Consider the following 16,548-nt stretch of genomic DNA (forward strand, 5'->3'; position numbering starts at 1 on the left):
ATGCCAGGTGTAAGCTCTCTGGCTTCATCCGACCACTGAGCATGTCCAGGTAGGCATTAGTGATGCTAATTCCGCTTTGCAGCCAGCTGCAGTGAAGCAGGGTTGGCGTCACCGATACCTACCTGGGCTGATGACACCACAGGGCGTACACCTGACTTCATTGCACATGGCCAGGAAGGCATAACATTGCGCTGATGCGTGAGAGCCCTGATGGTGACGTCACCTGGGTGGTGAATGCTAATCACGCCCAGGGGTGAGTACAAGATCTGAGGCAGGACTAGTCTGGGGAAATCAACTCTCTGCCGGACTAGTCCTGGATGATCTGGATACCACAAACCAGATTTATAACTTGATTTTTCAGATTGCATAATAAGTGTATGGACCGTATTATAATCCAGGAATATTCTTATATAAAGTAATGGTGGCGGTTTAGGAGAGATTGGTAAGCAGAGTTGTTCCCGTTAAAGGGAGTTTATCATCAGAAAATTACCTATTGCTTAAATTACGTTTTTATGCTACGTTAATACTTAAAACTAGTTTGGCTTTTTTTTTCATACGACAATATAAAAAGAAAAATATAATTGGCAATCTTGCCATTTTCACACTGTAATTCTTGCATTTTTGCCTGTTTTGTTGCATTCTTGGTGTTTTCTCACCAAATTCGTCTTTTCATTTGTATGTTAAGTCTATTTTATGTGTTCTCTTGTGCTGTGTTTTTTTTAATTCACCACTGTGGGCTTGATTTAGGATTTCCATATGTTGTTGCCTGGTGCACCATTTGTAACTTTTCACAAAATTAGTTGCACTGTATTCCACTCCTCACTGGAGTGATTTTTATGTACAACCAGAAGCTTAGAGAATTTTTTGCAACTTTTTGCTCTAAAGTTAAAAAGATTTCCATTGTTTATTTTGTGCAAAATTCACAAACCCCGTATGTCAATACAATGAATTTGGTGCAATGAATGTCAGAGAGTACAGAAATTTAAAAAAAAGGGAAACTCCAAAAGCTCGTACTTCTGTTCTTTAGGGAATAGTTTACAGCACAAATTGACAAAATATATATTTTTTTAAATACATTTAACACAACCTGATTTAAACAATAGTTACGTTTACTGATGATACGTTGCCTTTAAGGCTGTGATAACACGTCCTGGCCGCATCACCCCCAGAAGTGGCCAACAACTGTGTTAATATGGAGATCATCATGGTTTCCAGATTATTTCACCTAAGAGTTTAATCATTTCTGACCAAGTAGTTAAGCAGTAAAGTGCCCGTTAACTGAGTGACCAGAACTAAATTGCTTCTAGGTGCTATCATTTGCAAACCATGCCAATCTACTATCTGCTGTGGTTTTCAGCCGCTCTGAGGCACCATATGGCCAGAAGATGTGAACACAGCCTGAGAGCTACAGCACCATTCACACAAAGAATAATTAAAAATGTAATAGATCATCATCAGATTTTCCAGAAACCTGTGCATAATATATACCTGTATTCACACACACACACACATACCTGGTTGCATAGAAAGTAGGTACCGTTACATGGACAGTATTCTATACGGAAGGGTAGGAGAAACTGGGTGGAACCATCTCCACATAAAAAAAAAAGTTTTACAAGTACCGTTGACAAAATCAATTTTCTAGCCTGAATCACAATTGTCACACTAAATATTTCAAATCCTGGAAAGAAATAGGAAAATCGGAGTTGTACGAATTTATAACAAATTTGGACAAGTAGGGCAATTTTCGGAGTGCTTTGCCAGATTCACATACTGCATTTGGGAAGCGGGTTGCAACAAGAAGTTAATAAAGGGGTTGTCTCATGCCAGACATTTATGGCACATCGCAATTACTTGGAACCAGTTGGGACAAGTGATCAGGACACCCCTATTCTGCAGACAGATGGGGGTGCTGGAGGTGGGAATTACGACCAAAAGTCTTCTTGCGGCTAAGAAAAAGTAAGCTTCCCGTAGTAAGTGATCCACAGGATCCGCCGTCCTCTGATGAACCTTTTGATCGGTTTTAGGGCTCATCTACAGAATGATATCAGAACCTTAGATCATCTGGAAGACCAGTCTGACACGCTACTAGAAAGAGCAGGCACCGCTATATCTTTTCATATCAACAAACAACTAGAGTATTTGTTCTTCCCAAATAGCAATGTACTAATTCACAATTTCCAACAGCTTTTCTGAAATCCTTGTTTGTTTCCGCTGCAGCATTGCATTGTTCAAGTGCCTGGCAATGACAATCGTTGCACAGTCTCACATGATATGAATACGTGGCACTGGGTGCAGATGTGTATCTCCATCCCCTAATATATCAAATCCTTTCTAAAACGGAGCATAATTCACAAATAAATAAACATGTGATGAACAAATGTGCTATGTACCATTGTGTACCAAGGCACTGTAGAATATGGAGTATTGTTAAATGCTGGTGAGGTTTTCTGCGGAGATGCAGTCAGGTAAACATTAGTCCGGTCAGGCTAATCTGCCTGTGTGAAATTAGATCTTCTGCGCTTGGAGCTTCAGGTGTAAACTGGAGAAACTTCTATTCAGTCCCTTTTGCAGCCATTTTCTTCTACCTTTCAAACTTCCAGAGCTGATTCTTTTCCAAGGCGTTACACGGCTGCATCTGCACATCTGCGCGGCCTTCTGGTGTACGATATGAGCCAAGACATTTGTCCGAGTCAGGATGATATATTGTTCCATCCTGTACAGAAACACACAAGGTGTGGAAAGTGTCATTATTCAGGTACTATTATGCTGTGCCTGGCTACCATCATGCTCTTCATAAAATGTTACTTCACAAGAAGGCCGACTTCACCCGTCTGACATTCATGGTGTGAATACACAGCGTGATGTTTGGACAAGCCGTGGGTCTCCGACCGGAACTCAAAAGACTAATACATGTGACGAGGCGGTTGAGTTCAAGTAAATGGACCTGCGAGCTGTCTAGACATTGTGAGTCCTGGCCACAAAGGTCAGACATGTGAAAACAGCCTGAAACTTTTACTACTAGAAACATGAGTGTCGCACTCGCATCTGCGGTTACACTATTTTTGCTATTTTGTATGAATCAGTTCATTTTTTTGGAAGAGCTTACATCTTACATGTACATGCATTTCAGAGAAAATAATCAGTAAATACCAATTCCAATCAGCACTCAAAGTACATGGTGCTTGTGTCTAGGGATGGCAACGTATTTCAAATGATGGAGACCGGCAATCACGTGTAGATTTGCAGAATTCGTAGACTTTTGTTCCATAATCTTCAGAATACAAATATACGTAACGCATTTTGGCTTGAACATGAGCCTTTGTCAAAATCTGAAGACAGAGACTGAGACTCTGCTTGAAAAAGGCTTGTGTTTGGCTTGAAAAAATCATGCAGCCAGGCTGGGAATCATGCTGCCCAGGGTTTGGGGTGGATAAATCAACTAACAGGTTCCCTTTGAGAGCAGGAAACATAGTTAAAAGGAGTCGGTCACACCCAAACTGAAATCATACTTGTGGTACAGGTTATAATTATTTTATCTAAAAACAGATGTATTACAAATCAAATGAAGGGGCTTTTGTGCCCCCTTAGAGTAGACAAGTGCACAGTTCCGCCTCTCAGTTACCATCCTCAGTCCCTACCCTTGTGATGACTGATGGACAGCACATGAAGAGCGCCGCCTGTATTGAATCCTCAGCCTTGCAAGTACTGACACTGCAGGTGCAATGGTGCACTAGGCGGCCACTGCAGACAGAACCAGAGGGTGCCAGTGCACATGGGTATTGTGTGCGCTCTCAGCTCCTGCAATATCACTATAGGAAAGGCTGAGGAATCAATACAGGCTGTGCACTGAAAACCCCTCATTTACATATGTTTTTACATAAAAAGGCCCCTAGAAAAATCTTTGAGTTCCCATAAGAATGTAGAGAAATGGCTTAATTTCAGTTATGGCGGTAACAGATTCCCTTTAAAAACAGGAAACTGTGGCTCCCATGTTACATTACATCACAAAAACTGAACATTTGGTACTTAGAGAAAAAATTGTAATCTTATGAATCATGATTTCATCTTCAAATTCAGGCTCATATGAGTAAACCGTTCAGAATAGTGACTTTTGGCCCCATGTTACCATATGACACATGAAGAATATGCATGCAGACCATTTTGACCAGAGTACACAGCTCCTAATACATTTATGACAAGTTTTTTGTGACATAGTACTCTTTAGTACTTTCTTTAAACAAAAAAAGTGACAATTAACCAAAATGCAGCAGAGAAACAAATACACAATAGTAAGTCCAGACAATAATCCAGCACGCTGCCGCAGCTCGGCTTCAGTAAGGCATTGCTCAGATACAATGTTATGTTACACAAAAGAAACATGTACGCTAAGTGCACACGTTGCAGAATTGCCATGGAAATTTCCGCGGCAATTCCGCAACTCCTGCCGCAGGTATAACGCATGCGGAATTGGCATGCGTATTCCCGCTAAACACTAGCGTTTTACAAGCGTAATTAGCTTGCAGAATGCTAGCGTTTTCCAAGCGATCTGTAGCATCGCTTGGAAAACTGATTGATAGGTTGGTCATACTTGTCAAACATAGTGTTTGACAAGTGTGACTAACTTTTTACTATTGATGCTGCCTATTCAGCATCAATAGTAAAAAGATCTAATGTTAAAAATAATTAAAAAAAATAAAAAAAATGGTTATTCTCACCTTCCGGCTTCCCCCGATCTCCCTCAGCGGTGCACGCGGCGGCTTCCGTTCCCCTGGATCCAGTGTGCGAAGGACCTGGGATGACGTCACGGTCACGTGACCGCGACGTCATCGCAGGTCCTTCGCACAATGCATCCCTGGGAATGGAACACGCCACGTGCACCGCTGAGAGGAATGAGGACTCCGGGGGCCATCAGAAGGTGAGTATATCACTATTTTTTATTTTAATTCTTTTTTTTAACAATTATATGGTGCCCAGTACGTGGAGGAGAGTCTCCTCTCCTCAACCCTGGGTACCATCTGCACATGATCCGCTTACTTCCCGCATGGTGGGCATAGCCCCATGCGGGAAGTAAGTGGATCAATGCATTCCTATGTGTGCGGAATCTCCGCGATTCCGCAAATTAAAGAACATGCTGCGTTTTTTTCCGGAATGCGTTTCCGTTCAGGAAAAAAACGCAGCATGTGCATATAAAATGTGGATTGCCTTCTTTTAATAGGATGCTTAATGTGAGCTTTTTTTCGTGGTTTTATCGCGTTTTTATAGCGAAGAAAACGCAAAAAATCCGGAAAGTGTGTACACAGCCTTAAAAGTGTATGTGTAAAATAAAATGAAATGTTACATTAAAATATAAGACTACAACATGAATAATGATAAAACATGAATCATTAATAGGGATAATACAGAACATTTGTATATAAACAGAATTATTAGTAGAACTTACAAGTCGAAACTCCCAAATAATGTTTTGAGGCATCAGGCTACCATCTTTAGGACAGTGTCTCATCCCAACATAAGTCTGGTGTTCTGGGACTTCTGCACATAGTTCAGTGACTGAATTGAAACGAATCTCACGTTTTGTCGTGTATTCAAAAAACTGAAAAAAAAGAAAGATATGTGTATACGTCATGACAAGCTGTACTGTAGGGATATATGGAAAATGCAATTATCCCGACACAAAAAGATTGTTTTGCGAAACTGCTTGATTTTTTCCCATAGCCATAAAGATGAACCAGAGCCATACCCTAACTATGCATAAACCAGTAACTAACGCAACTCATTGCTAGCTATGGTTAGATTCATAACAAACCCTTAGCAATTCCTTGATTCTTTCACATTTCAATATGTTAAATTATAAAATACTAGCTGAAGAGCCCGGCGTTGCCTGGGCATAGTAAATATCTGTGGTTAGTTATAGCACCTCACTTCTCTTATTTTCCCATCACGCCTCTCATTTTCCCCCTCACATCTTTCATTTTCCCCTCACACCTCATTTTCCCTTCACTCCTCTTATTTTCCCCCTCACTCCTCTCATTCCCCCCTCACTCCTCTCATTCCCCCCACTAACACTTGTCATTTCGACCTCACATCTGCCATTTTCCGATCACTCCACTATTTTCCCTCACTCCTCTCATTTTGCACTCACATCTTTTCATTTTCACCTCACACCTCTCATTTTCACCTCACACCTCTCATTTTCCCCTCAGTATATACATGTTTGTCATCTACCTTATATATAGTATACACCTGTATGTCATCTCCTGTATATAGTATATACCTGTATGTCATCTCCCCTGTATATAGTATATACCTGCATGTCATCTCCCCTGTAAATAGTATATACCTGCTGTATGTCATCTCCTCCTGTATATTGTATATACCTGTGTCATCTCCTCCTGTATATAGTATATACCTGTATGTCATCTCTTCTGTATATAGTATATACCTGTATGTCATCTCTTTTGTATATAGTATATACCTTTATGTCATCTCCTCCTATATATAGTATATACATGTATGTCATCTCCTGTATATAGTGTATATACCTGTATGTCATCTTCCCTGTATATAGTATATACCTGCTGTATGTCATCTCCTCCTGTAAACAGTATATACGTGTGTCATCTCCTCCTATATATAGTATATACCTGTATGTCATCTCCTCCTGTATATAGTATATACCTGTAACTCATCTCCTCCTGTATATAGTATATACCTGTGAGTCATCTGCTCCTGTATATAGTATATACCTGTGTGTCATCTCCCCTGTATATAGTATGTACCTGTATGTCATCTCCTCCTGTATTAGATCTCGTTCACACATTATTTGGTCAGTATTTTTACCTCAGTATTTGTGAGCTAAATTGGCAGCCTGATAAATCCCCAGCCAACAGGAAGCCCTCCCCCCTAGCAGTATATATTAGCTCACACATACACGTAATAGACAGGTCATGTGACTGACAGCTGCCGTATTCCCAATATCAGATTTTTATTTTTGAAGGATAATACCAGACTTGTGTGTGTTTTAGGGCGAGTTTCATGTGTCACGTTGTGTGTGTTGAGTTGCGTGTGGCGACATGCATGTAGAGACTTTTGTGAGATGAGTTTTGTGTGGCGACATGCGTGTAGCAACATTTTGTGTGTCGAGTTGCATGTGACAGGTTAGTGTAGCAAGTTGTGTGCAGCAAGTTTTGCGTGTGGCAAGTTTTATGTGTGGTGCGTTTTGAGTATGTGCAAGTTTTGTGTGAGGCAACTTTTGCATGTGTAGCAACTTTTGTGCATGTGACAATTTTTCCGCGTGTGCAAGTTTTGCGTGTGGCGAGTTTTCCATGAGGTGAGTTTTGCATGTGTGGCTAGTTTTGCGTGAGCCTAGTTTTGCATGTGGCGAGTTTTGCATGTGGCGAATTTTGCGTGTGGCGAGTTTTGAGCGGTGACTTTTGTGTTTTGACTTTTATGTGGCGAGGTTGGTGTATGTGTGGTGAAATGTGTGCTGAGGGTGGTATATGTGTTCAAGCACATGGTAGTGTGTGGCGCATTTTGTGTGTGTGTTCATAGCCCCGTGTGGTGAGTATCCCATATCGGGGCCCCACCTTAGCAACTGTACGGTATATACTCTTTGGCGCCATTGCTCGCATTCTTTAAGTCCCCCTTGTTCACATCTGGCAGCTGTCAATTTGCCTCCAACACTTTTCCTTTCACTTTTTTCCCCATTATGTAGATAGGGGCAAAATTGTTTGGTGAATTGGAAAGCGCGGGGTTAAAATTTCGCCTCACAACATAGCCTATGAGGCTCTCGGGGTCCAGACGTGTGACTGTGCAAAATTTTGTGGCTGTAGCTGCGACGGTGCAGATGCCAATCCCGGACATACACACACACACATACACACACACATTCAGCTTTATATATTAGATTATGTAAAAATTCCTGAAATAGTGTCGCCCATTGGTTGTTTTGGACATTAATGTTCAGCTGCATTGAAGTATATGGGGCCAAACTGTGCTACCCTCATACACAAATATTAAACCCAAAAATCTTATTTATCAAATATTAGATTACAAAGATTGAACCAGAGTGCTGCTAATACCTGCAGGGATATAGGGCATACCAATAGCAGTGACAATTATAGTATCTACAAGCAGCACCGAGCCTTTGTAATTACATTTATATGTATAGTGTGTGATATCGCCAGCCTATTCCCACCTACTCCAAATCATAAATGGCATAGTACCAACATGCATGTGTGCAGGCAGCATCAAGCAATGATTATATGGACAGGGCCAAACAGTGATTATGAAGGGTAGTAGGGTTAGTAATTAGAGATGGGTGGACCCCTGGATGTTCAGGTTCGGCCGAACAGTTAAAATAAAAGCTTGGGTGCAGGTACCAGAACTGTACCTGGACCCCATTCACTTGAATGGGGGGCCTGAACATTCAGTGTTTGCCACACTGTCATGTGCATGACAGCGCAGCCAAAACTGCTTCTGATTGGTAGTAAAATTATCACCGCCGGTCAGACAGCCGCGGTTCCCAGCTGTGATTGGAGGTAAAACCGACAGCTGAGGGCTGCAACTCCATAATATCCTAGGCTTATTTATACCTATGGACTAGTTGTGATACTACTATATATTGAGTTTTGATCTTGTTACCAATAGAATTCCATATAGGAATTTTTGTATCCAAGTTATTCGAACTATATCTACCATCAATGTGGATGATCACATGTATCTATGGAGGTTAGCAAGGACAAAAAGGTACTGTACAGTTCTGACAGCCAACAAACATGCTTCAGTCCCTTCATGAATACAAGCATATTCTTGGTTCACCAGCAGACAATTAGTGTAGCATGCACCATATTCCCAAAAATAGTGCATGTTGAAAACAGGTTTAGAGATTTACAGAAGACAATGCACAAATTAACACACAACTAATGTGCCTTGGTAGCTTTAAAGTCATGTCCCCTTTTTCTGACAAGACAATTTCTAGCTGTCTGAAAAGTGTTGCGGTCATGCTATATGCTGCTCTTATCAATGTAACTTTATAAATCAGAGTGATTCCATCGGTAAGTGCAAAGAAAACTTAAAAATAAAAGTAGATGGATAAATAAAGCTTTCACCATTACACAAAGCTGCATCTCTCCATGTGTAACGCACCACACACACGCGCACACCTTACTACTTTGACATTACCGCCACATTACGCTCTACATATCAATTTCATAAATTGCCTGTACATAGAAACATACCTGATTGCCCCCTTGTCCATGACATCCAAACAGTGAGATGTGAGCTCCAGTGGGGTTATGATCTGGTGCATTGTAATCTAAACACTCGGATGATATGCCCATGCTGCGGATCTGAAGGATACATTAAATGGAATCTTTACATTTAACTCCTTTAAAATGAAATCTTGAAATGTAATATGTATTAACTCCTGGTATAACCAACAAAGAAACAGACCGAGGGACATTAGTGGGCATTAAATTTAGCTCAATCAACATGTGGCGTGCAGCCACTATCAAGCCCTATAAAACTATGCAAAGAATTTAAAGGGGTTGTCTGGGATTATTTCTTTTCTCATGGGCTCTTACGGGCTGCTTTGTAGACAGGCATGACTACAGACATCATGTTGACTGACAGCTGGCTCCCCCAGATATGCCGCAGGAAGTTGGATGCCAATCAGCATGATTTCGGCAGTGACGCCCCGTCAACAAAGCAGAGCAAAGAGAAGCAGCTACTCGGTCGTCGTGATGTCATTGGAAGCTGCAGAATGGCCAGCAGCAGCGGTCCGTGACTGCTCTGAATCAGCTTAGATCTGTGCCAGGCAGAGCATTAGCAACTACCGGCAAGTTCCTAGGCCCATAAGAAAAAATAAATACAATAGTCCTGGATAACTCCTTCAAAGAAGCACATGACAAGACAATAGTGAGGCCTCTATACAAGTCACAACTGGTTCGGTACGTTATCAAATACCTGTTTTTAATTGCACACAATATTCCAAGATAGGTTATCACACATGGGGTTGCTTAGTTTGGGAAGGGGTGGGGGGGGAGATGGCATAGAAGTAACCTCATTATTATATCAGAGTGACATGAGACAGATCTGCTGTAATGACACACCTATCCTCAAAAAGCCCTCTCTTGACCCATCCTCTGTATCTAGCTATCTCCCTATATCACTTCTCCCCTATGCCTCAAAACTACTGGACGAACAACACGTCCATCTTGAACTATCCTCCCATCTATCTTCCTGTTCCCTCTTCGACTGCTTACAATCAGGCTTCCGGTCACACCACTCCACTTAAACTGCCCTAACTAAGGTCACCAATGACTTATTAACCGCCAAGAGCAAGCGACACTACTCTATCCTCCTCCTCCTGGACCTGTCCTCTGCCTTTGACACAGTGGACCATTCCCTATTACTACAGACCTTCTCATCCCTTGGCATCACAGACTTGGCCCTATCCTGGATCTCGTCATACCTAACTGACCGAACATTCAGCGTCTCCCATTCACACACCACCTCCTCACCTCGTCCCCTATTTTTCCGAGTCCCGCAAGTTTCAGTTCTAGGGCCCTGCTCTTCTCCATTTACACTTTTGGCCTGGGACAGCTCATAGAATCTCACGGTTTTCAGTATCATCTCTATGCTGATGACACACAGATCTACATCTCTGGACCAGATATCACCACCCTACTAACCAGAATCCCTCAATGTCTGTCCGCTATTTCATCCTTCTTCTCCGCTAGATTTCTAAAACTTAACATGGACAAAACCGAATTCATTGTCTTTCCCCCATCTCACGCGACCCCCCCAACGAGCCTATCCATTACAGTAAACAGCTGCCCACTCTCCCCTGTCCCACAAGCTCGCTGCCTCGGGGTAATCCTTGACACTGATCTCTCCTTCAAACCGCATATCCAAGCCCTTTCCATTTCCTGCCGCCTTCAACTCAAAAATATTTCAAGGATCCGTACATTCCTAAACCAAGAATCTGCAAAAACCCTAGTCCATGCCCTCATCATCTTCTGCCTCGACTACTATAACCTCCTGCTCTGTGGCCTCCCCTCTAACACTCTCACACCCCTCCAATCTATTCTAAACTCAGCGGCCCGACAAATCCACCTGTCCCCCCGCTATTCCCCGGCCTCTCCCCTCTGTCAATCCCTTCACTGGCTCCCCATTACCCAACGACTCCAGTTCAAAACTCTAACCATGACATACAAAGCCATCCACAACCTGTCTCCTCCATACATCTGTGACCTCGTCTCCTGGTACTTTCCTGCACGCAACCTCCGATCCTCACAAGATCTCCTTCTCTACTCCCCTCTTATCTCCTCTTCCTACAATCACATACAAGATTTCTCTCGCGCATCACCCCTACTCTGTAACTCTCTTCCGCAACATCTCAGACTCTCACCTACCATCGAAACCTTCAAAAAGAACCTGAAGACCTATCTCTTCCGGCAAGCGTACAACCTGCAGTAACCAACGATCGACCAAACCACTGCACGACCAGCTCTATCCTCACCTACTGTATCCTCACCCATCCCTTGTAGATTGTGAGCCCTCGCGGGCTGAGTCCTCTCTCCTCCTGTACCAGCTGTGACTTGTATTGTTTAAGATTATTATACTTGTTTATATTATGTATACCCCTCCTCACATGTACAGCGCAATAATAATAATAATAATGACACTGATAGTGTCACTATGGAAAGCCTAGATGGCGCAAGCAGGGGGCACGGGACAGAGAGCCGGGAGTGTAAGGAGCAGGGCACGCAGTGCGCACAGGACCTGAGACTAAGGCACACAGTATGCACAGGACCTGACACTAGACAGTCACGTGACTCAAGAGGGGCGGAGCCATGAGAGAGGACGTGGAATCAGCCAAGAGCGCAGATCACAGGGCAGAGAACAAGAACGTAGTCAGTGGGGAGCCGAGCGTCAAAGCCAGACGAGAGAGAGGTACCAGGGACAAGACAGAAGAATAAACTGAGACGAGCCAAGGGGTCAGAGAACCAGGAAGGACAGATAACTACCGAGCAGAAAACAGAAGCAGAAGTTTAGGGGACAAAACCGGGTCATACACAATAAAGCTCACACGCACAGAGGCACAACGATTACAGATGAGTAACCTGGGTCAGCAACCACAAACCAAGTACATGGAAGTATCACTGACACCTGACCCAGGAACAACCATCATTAAATAGCCCCCCCAGAACAAGAGAGAGGCAACTCACGTTAACCCTGACCTGACCAGGACGGAGGCTGGATCATCCCCGTCCAGAGTCATGACCTCTGTATTATGATTTTTTATACACTGTTCAAAAAAATAAAGGGAACACTAAAATCCCACATCCTAGATATCACTGAATGAAATGTTCTAGTTGTAAATCTTTCTTCATTACATAGTAGACTGTTTTGAGAACAATAAAACCTAAAAATAATCAACGTAAACCTAACTAATGGTTTCCTGAGGGATCGCCTCCCAGACCTGGACTAAAGCATCTGCCAACTCCTGGACAGTCTGTGGTGCAATGTGACGTTGGTGGATGGTGCAAGACATGATGTCCCAGATGGGTTCAATTGGATTAAGGTCTGGGGAACGTGCGGGACAGTCCATAGCTTCAATGCTTTCATCTTGCAGGACCTGCTGACACTCCGGCCACATGAGGTCTGGCATTGTCTTGCATTAGGAGGAAGGCTCTCACAAGGGGTCAGAGGATCTCATCTCGGTACCTAATGGCCGTCAGGCTACCTCTGGCGAGCACATGGAGGGCTGTTCGGCCCTCCAAAGAAATGCCATCCCACACCATTACTGACCCACTGCCAAACAGGTCATGCTGAAGGATGTTGCAGGCAGTAGATCGCTCTCCACGGCGTCTCCAGACTCTTGTCACGTCTGTCACATGTGCTCAGTGTGAGCCTGCTTTCATCTGTGAAGAGCACAGGGCGCCAGTGGCAAATTTACCAATCCTGGTGTTCTGTGGCAAATGCCAAGCGTCCTGCACGGTGTTGGGCTGTGAGCACAACCCCCAAGTGTGGACGTCGGGCACTCAGACCATCCTCATGGAGTCTGTTTCTAACCGTTTGTGCAGACACGTGCACATTTGTAGCCTGCTGGAGGTGATTTTGCAGGGCTCTGGAAGTGCTCCTCCTTGCACAAAGGCTGAGGTAGCGGTCCTGCTGCTGAGTTGTTGCCTTCCTACGGCCCTCTCCACATCTCCTGGTGTACTGACCTGTCTCCTGGTAGCGCCTCCAGCCTCTGGACACTACGCTGACAGACACAGCAAACCTTCTTGCCACAGCTCGCATTGATGTGCTACCCTGGATGAGCTGCACTACCTGAGCCACTTGTGTGGGTTGTAAAACTGATTGTCAAACAGTGTTGCTTCCTGGACAGTTTGATTTCACAGAAGTTTGATTTACTTGGAGTTGTATTCTGTTTAAGTGTTCCCTTTATTTTTTTTGAGCAGTGTACATAGGGATGGGATAATGACAATTGAGCATGCTGTACATCTAGAGGAAAGATTATTCTACAGTCTCATACATTGGGATTTTTTTCTTGTAAGAGCAGTGAGATTATTGAGCTCTATGACACATGCTGTTGTGTGGATTATATTTTTAAGGAGTCAACAGGGCCCTAGATGTCTTTCAAGAAAGTTGTAATTGTCACGCTCACACCCTGACTGGTGGGCGTGAGCAAGGGGGTTTGTGGACCCACTGTACCACAAACAAGACTACCCTGGAAGGGGCATGACTAAGACAGCTGCCTTGGTTTTCGCTGGAGCCTCTGATGGTGAGGTCAGGCTTGTGCGGCAGGCAGCTGCCAGGTGCTACTCCAGGGTGGTGTCTGGCGGTGGCTGCTGATCCCACTTGGGAAACAGGAACACTAGGACAGGGGTGGGAGACAGGCAGGACTGGCAGATGAGCACGGCTGAAACTCGGGCGAGTAGGAAAGCAGGCACGGCTGAGACACAGGGAAAGCAGGCACGGTGGAGACACAGAGCAGGCAGGCAGGGCTGAGACAGGGCAGGCTGGTGCGGTGTATGAAGGAACAGGTAGAGACCTATTCACACAGCGGATGCTAGTACTGGAACAGACAGGAGCGAGTGGAGTATGAAGGGATAGGTTGGGACCTGTTCATACAGGAGATGCAGGAAGGGAAACAAGCAGGAGGGAATGAAGTATGAAGGAACAGGTTGGGACCTGTTCAAACAGGAGGTGCAGGTACGGAAACAAGCAGGAGGGAATGAAGTATGAAGGAACAGGTTGGGACCTGTTCACACAAGAGGTGCAGGTACGGATACAAGCAGGAAGGAATGAAGTATTAAGGAACAGGTTGGGACCTGTTTACACAGTAGGAGAACTGTAAGGCTGCAGATAAGAGCGGTAGAGCAGCAAGAGATAGTGCAGCAACAGAAGCTAAGCAGAGCGGAACCGCAAGGAATGCAGAGAGGAGCTGCAGCAAGAGATTTCTGCAGCAGCACGAGCGGAGCAGAGTAGAACGGAGCAGAACCGCAGGAGTGCGGATTAGAGGTAAAGCTGCAAGAGAGCGGAGCACAGACAAAGTCACAAGGGTACAGAGCAGGCAGAGCCACAAGAGTGCAGAGCATAAGCAAACAGAGAGGACACAAGGAAAGACACAGCAGGGAAAGAAGCCACAGACAAGGAGACAGAGGTAGGACAAAGCTCAGACAAGGTAATGGAACGAGACAAGGTACAAGAACAAAGACACAGGGATCAGGATATTCTGCCTCCTGGAGGGCGGACAGACAAGTACAAAGCAAGGCTAGAACAAATACACAGAGACCAGGATATACAGCCTCCTGGAGGGCAGACAAACAAGATCAAGGCAAGGCAAGGAGAAAAGCCTCCAGAGAAGGAGAAACACAGAGCAAGACCTGGCAGCACAGTAGCAAAACACTAACTGAGTTAGTGACCTCAGGTTAGCATCCTCAATAATCAGAACCTCCCACTTTCGTCTCCAAGACTTTACACGTGCTGCGCCGATTCTTTGGAATGCACTACCTAGGTTAATACGATTAATCCCCAATCCCCACAGTTTTAAGCGTGCCCTAAAAACTCATTTGTTCAGACTGGCCTACCTCTTCAACGCATTAAACTAACTATCCCTGTGTGGCCTATTTAAAAAAAAAACAACAAAAAAAAACACATAATCAGGTTCCTCGCATCATGTTCTCATACACTTTATGCAGTTAATAGCACTCTGTGTCTGTACTGCTACATACTTAGGCAGTTTAACTGGTTCATGCAGCTTTACATGAACACCCGAGCCTTACACTATGGCTGGTCCAAATAACTAAAGCAATTGTTACCATCCACCTCTCGTGTCTCCCCTTTTCCTCATAGTTTGTAAGCTTGCGAGCAGGGCCCTCATTCCTCCTGGTATCTGTTTTGAACTGTGATTTCTGTTATGCTGTAATGTCTATTGTCTGTACAAGTCCCCTCTATAACTTGTAAAGCACTGCGGAATATGTTGGCGCTATATAAATAAAAATTATTATTATTATTATTATAACTGAGTTTAGACATTGCACAGGCCAGTTACATAGGGTGGAGGTGCCCTAAATACTATAATAATAATAATCATCATCTTTATTTTTATATAGTGCTAACATATTCCGCAGCGCTTTACAGTTTGCACACATTATCATCGCTGTCCCCGATGGGGCTCACAATCTAAATTCCCTATCAGTATATGTCTTTGGAATGTGGGAGGAAACCGGATTACCCGAAGGAAACCCAAGCAAACACGGGGAGAACATACAAACTCCTTGCAGATGTTGTCCAAGGTGGGATTAGAACCCAGGACTCCAGCGCTGCAGGGCAGCGGTGCTAACCACAGAGCCACCATGCTGCCCATACTAGAGGCCACTTGGTAATTGGTCAGGGACACATTAGACAGGTGCGCCCTGATTCCATAAGAACCAGAGAGTTCTGGCACCGCGCCCCCTATACACACAGCCAGGAAGCCTGCAGAGAGCAGGCAGAAAGTAAGAGGCACAGAACATGGAGCCGGCAGCAGACAGAAATCACAACATGACCTGGAGCAGTGAGTAAGATGGTGCGTGAGGGATGGGAGGCCATGCAGTGATGCTGGCAGAATTGTTACAGTAATTAAGGTTACTAAACAGTTAGAAACAGGTAACTTGTATTAGAATTTACTGTGATCACCATAAAAGGATGACTTTTTCCATCTAATAAAAGGCAATTACCAACTGCCTCATAGGGATTTTTGTGTTCTTCTTGATCAACCCTGCAGGACAATGGGTTGTCCTTGATGGACTGCTGTGTATTTTAACTAAAAGAGAACTTAACATATACACATATTCTGTAGACAGACTCAGTGGCATGTCAGTGTGCTAGCCATTTTCACGTCTTTTTCTTTGGGACAGAGACATGTGAAGAGTTTGGTTAGATTCACGGCCAGTACTTTCAAGTCAATGAATGGGTCCTTGATGGGAACTTTTGTGTTGCATCCATGTGTGAATTTGACCTAACTGGCCACATTTGCATTATATTACCACA

The 16,548-nt window shown here is 44.0% G+C and overlaps 1 protein-coding gene across 1 annotated transcript in view; it reads right to left on the minus strand.

Moving 5' to 3' along the window:
• Window positions 1-685: 685 nt before the first annotated feature.
• Window positions 686-16,548, minus strand: part of GALNT4 (polypeptide N-acetylgalactosaminyltransferase 4) — a 111,917-nt gene continuing 96,054 nt past the window's right edge. Inside the window, exons 9-11 of the mRNA XM_077269613.1 lie at window positions 9,243-9,353; window positions 5,444-5,596; window positions 686-2,716 (exon numbers count right to left, since the gene is read on the minus strand). Of these exons, the coding sequence (XP_077125728.1) occupies window positions 2,585-2,716; window positions 5,444-5,596; window positions 9,243-9,353 (396 nt within the window). The 3' untranslated portion in view covers window positions 686-2,584. The remainder of the gene's footprint in view (window positions 2,717-5,443; window positions 5,597-9,242; window positions 9,354-16,548) is intronic.

This window comes from Ranitomeya variabilis, chromosome 6 (assembly GCF_051348905.1).
Source record: "Ranitomeya variabilis isolate aRanVar5 chromosome 6, aRanVar5.hap1, whole genome shotgun sequence".
Lineage (NCBI taxonomy): Eukaryota > Metazoa > Chordata > Amphibia > Anura > Dendrobatidae > Ranitomeya > Ranitomeya variabilis.